The sequence below is a fragment of the Sphaeroforma arctica genome (genome assembly GCF_001186125.1).
Source record: "Sphaeroforma arctica JP610 unplaced genomic scaffold supercont1.1543, whole genome shotgun sequence".
Taxonomy (NCBI): Eukaryota; class Ichthyosporea; order Ichthyophonida; genus Sphaeroforma; species Sphaeroforma arctica.
In genome coordinates, this window is record NW_014039015.1 from 1 (window position 1) to 1,514 (window position 1,514).

The 1,514-nt window shown below is 49.5% G+C and overlaps 1 protein-coding gene across 1 annotated transcript; it reads left to right on the forward strand.

The window, feature by feature from the left end:
* Positions 1–794: 794 nt before the first annotated feature.
* SARC_11135 (hypothetical protein) lies at positions 795–1,160 on the forward strand (the record flags this gene model as incomplete). Its single annotated transcript, XM_014294784.1, has 1 exon — positions 795–1,160. A coding segment is annotated over one exon (366 nt), but the record flags the coding sequence as incomplete, so codon positions are not given.
* Positions 1,161–1,514: the final 354 nt, after the last annotated feature.

The window sequence follows — 1,514 nt, forward strand, 5'->3', positions numbered from 1 at the left end:
GTGTGTGCACGTCGCTCATAGTCGTTTAGATAGTATTTTGTATAGTCTGTTATAGTGAGTTATATCGCACTTCCACACTGACAGCGTATGTAATTCTAGAGTTATGAGCACTCAATGGATCATGTGCTGCTTTTCTTATGCGAATAGTAGGAGGTATACAAGTACAACAACAACATTGTATTATGCGATTGTACAGAGTGCAAATAGCGTCGCCTGTAAAGTCTATTCGGATATGTCGGTGTAGCTTGCTTCCTCCAGTCGAGGCTTTGGTGCAATTGTTGGGAAGGGTAAATGCCAATCCAGTTTATGGGAAGTACTTGAGTGTACTTAGGTAGCTGTGCAGAGTACCAATAGCATTTGTTCTATATTGGGAGATGTGGGTGTGTCTTAATTTAGTGTATCTAGTCGTGGCCCTTGACCATGCTCACAGCCAAGGCGTTCAGACCCGAACTTGCTAGCGCAACAACACATCCATCGATCTTCAATAGTTAGTGCGTGATTAACGTTTGCCGGCGCAACTGCGTGCCACGAATCGCCGACACCGGAATACCAACTCACTCCTACAACATCACAGTGACTGGGATTGGTATGGCGCTGCTAGCTCTCATGTGTGTCTCCACCCACCCCGTCTTCCGAGCGCTCACATATCAATATAACTTGTACGACACCTGTGCGTGGTGTACATCGCCGTACTTACTGTACCCTGTGCCAGCTAACCATCGCCTTTAAATCAGGACTGACCGTTCTCAACCATCTGACTTGCTACAACATCATGTGTGTGGCTCTCTCTCCAGAACCCCGCGATTACCGAGGACCAATACACGGACCACAACCTGCTACAGCTGTTGCACCGGACGGTCTTCCATCGCCTGGAGCGGGCCTTTGACATCAACCAGAACTTCGAACTGGCCGAGGTCATTGCGCAGTGGTCTGACCTGACCTTTATGCACTGCAGCTACTCGCTGTACACATACACGGCCATGCTCTCGCACTCGTACATACACCTGGATAGGAACCTTGACGAGAAACCCAACTCATACCCCCACTTGTACACCCACGCCAAGGGCCCCAGAGACGAGCCACAGCTGCTGGTGCGACAGAAAGGGTGGGTGCGTGTGCTGTGTGTAAGTTTGTGGGTGTATGGGTGGGTGTATGAATGATGGGTGCGTGTGCTGTGTGTAAGTTTGTGGGTGTATGGGTGGCTGTATGAATGATGGGTGCGTGTGCTGTATGAATGATGGGTGCGTGTGCTGTGTGTAAGTTGGTGAGTGTATGGGTGGCGGTGTGAATGATGGAGTGCGTGTGCTGTGTGTAAGTTTGTGGGTGTATGGGTGGCTGTATGAATGATGGGTGCGTGTGCTGTGTGTATGTTTGTGGCTGTATGAATGATGGGTGCGTGTGCTTTGTGTATGTTTGTAAATGTATGGATGGCTGTATGAATGATGGGTGCGTGTGCTGCGTGTAAGTTTGTGGATGTATGGGTGGCTGTATGAATGATGGGTGCGTGTGCTGTG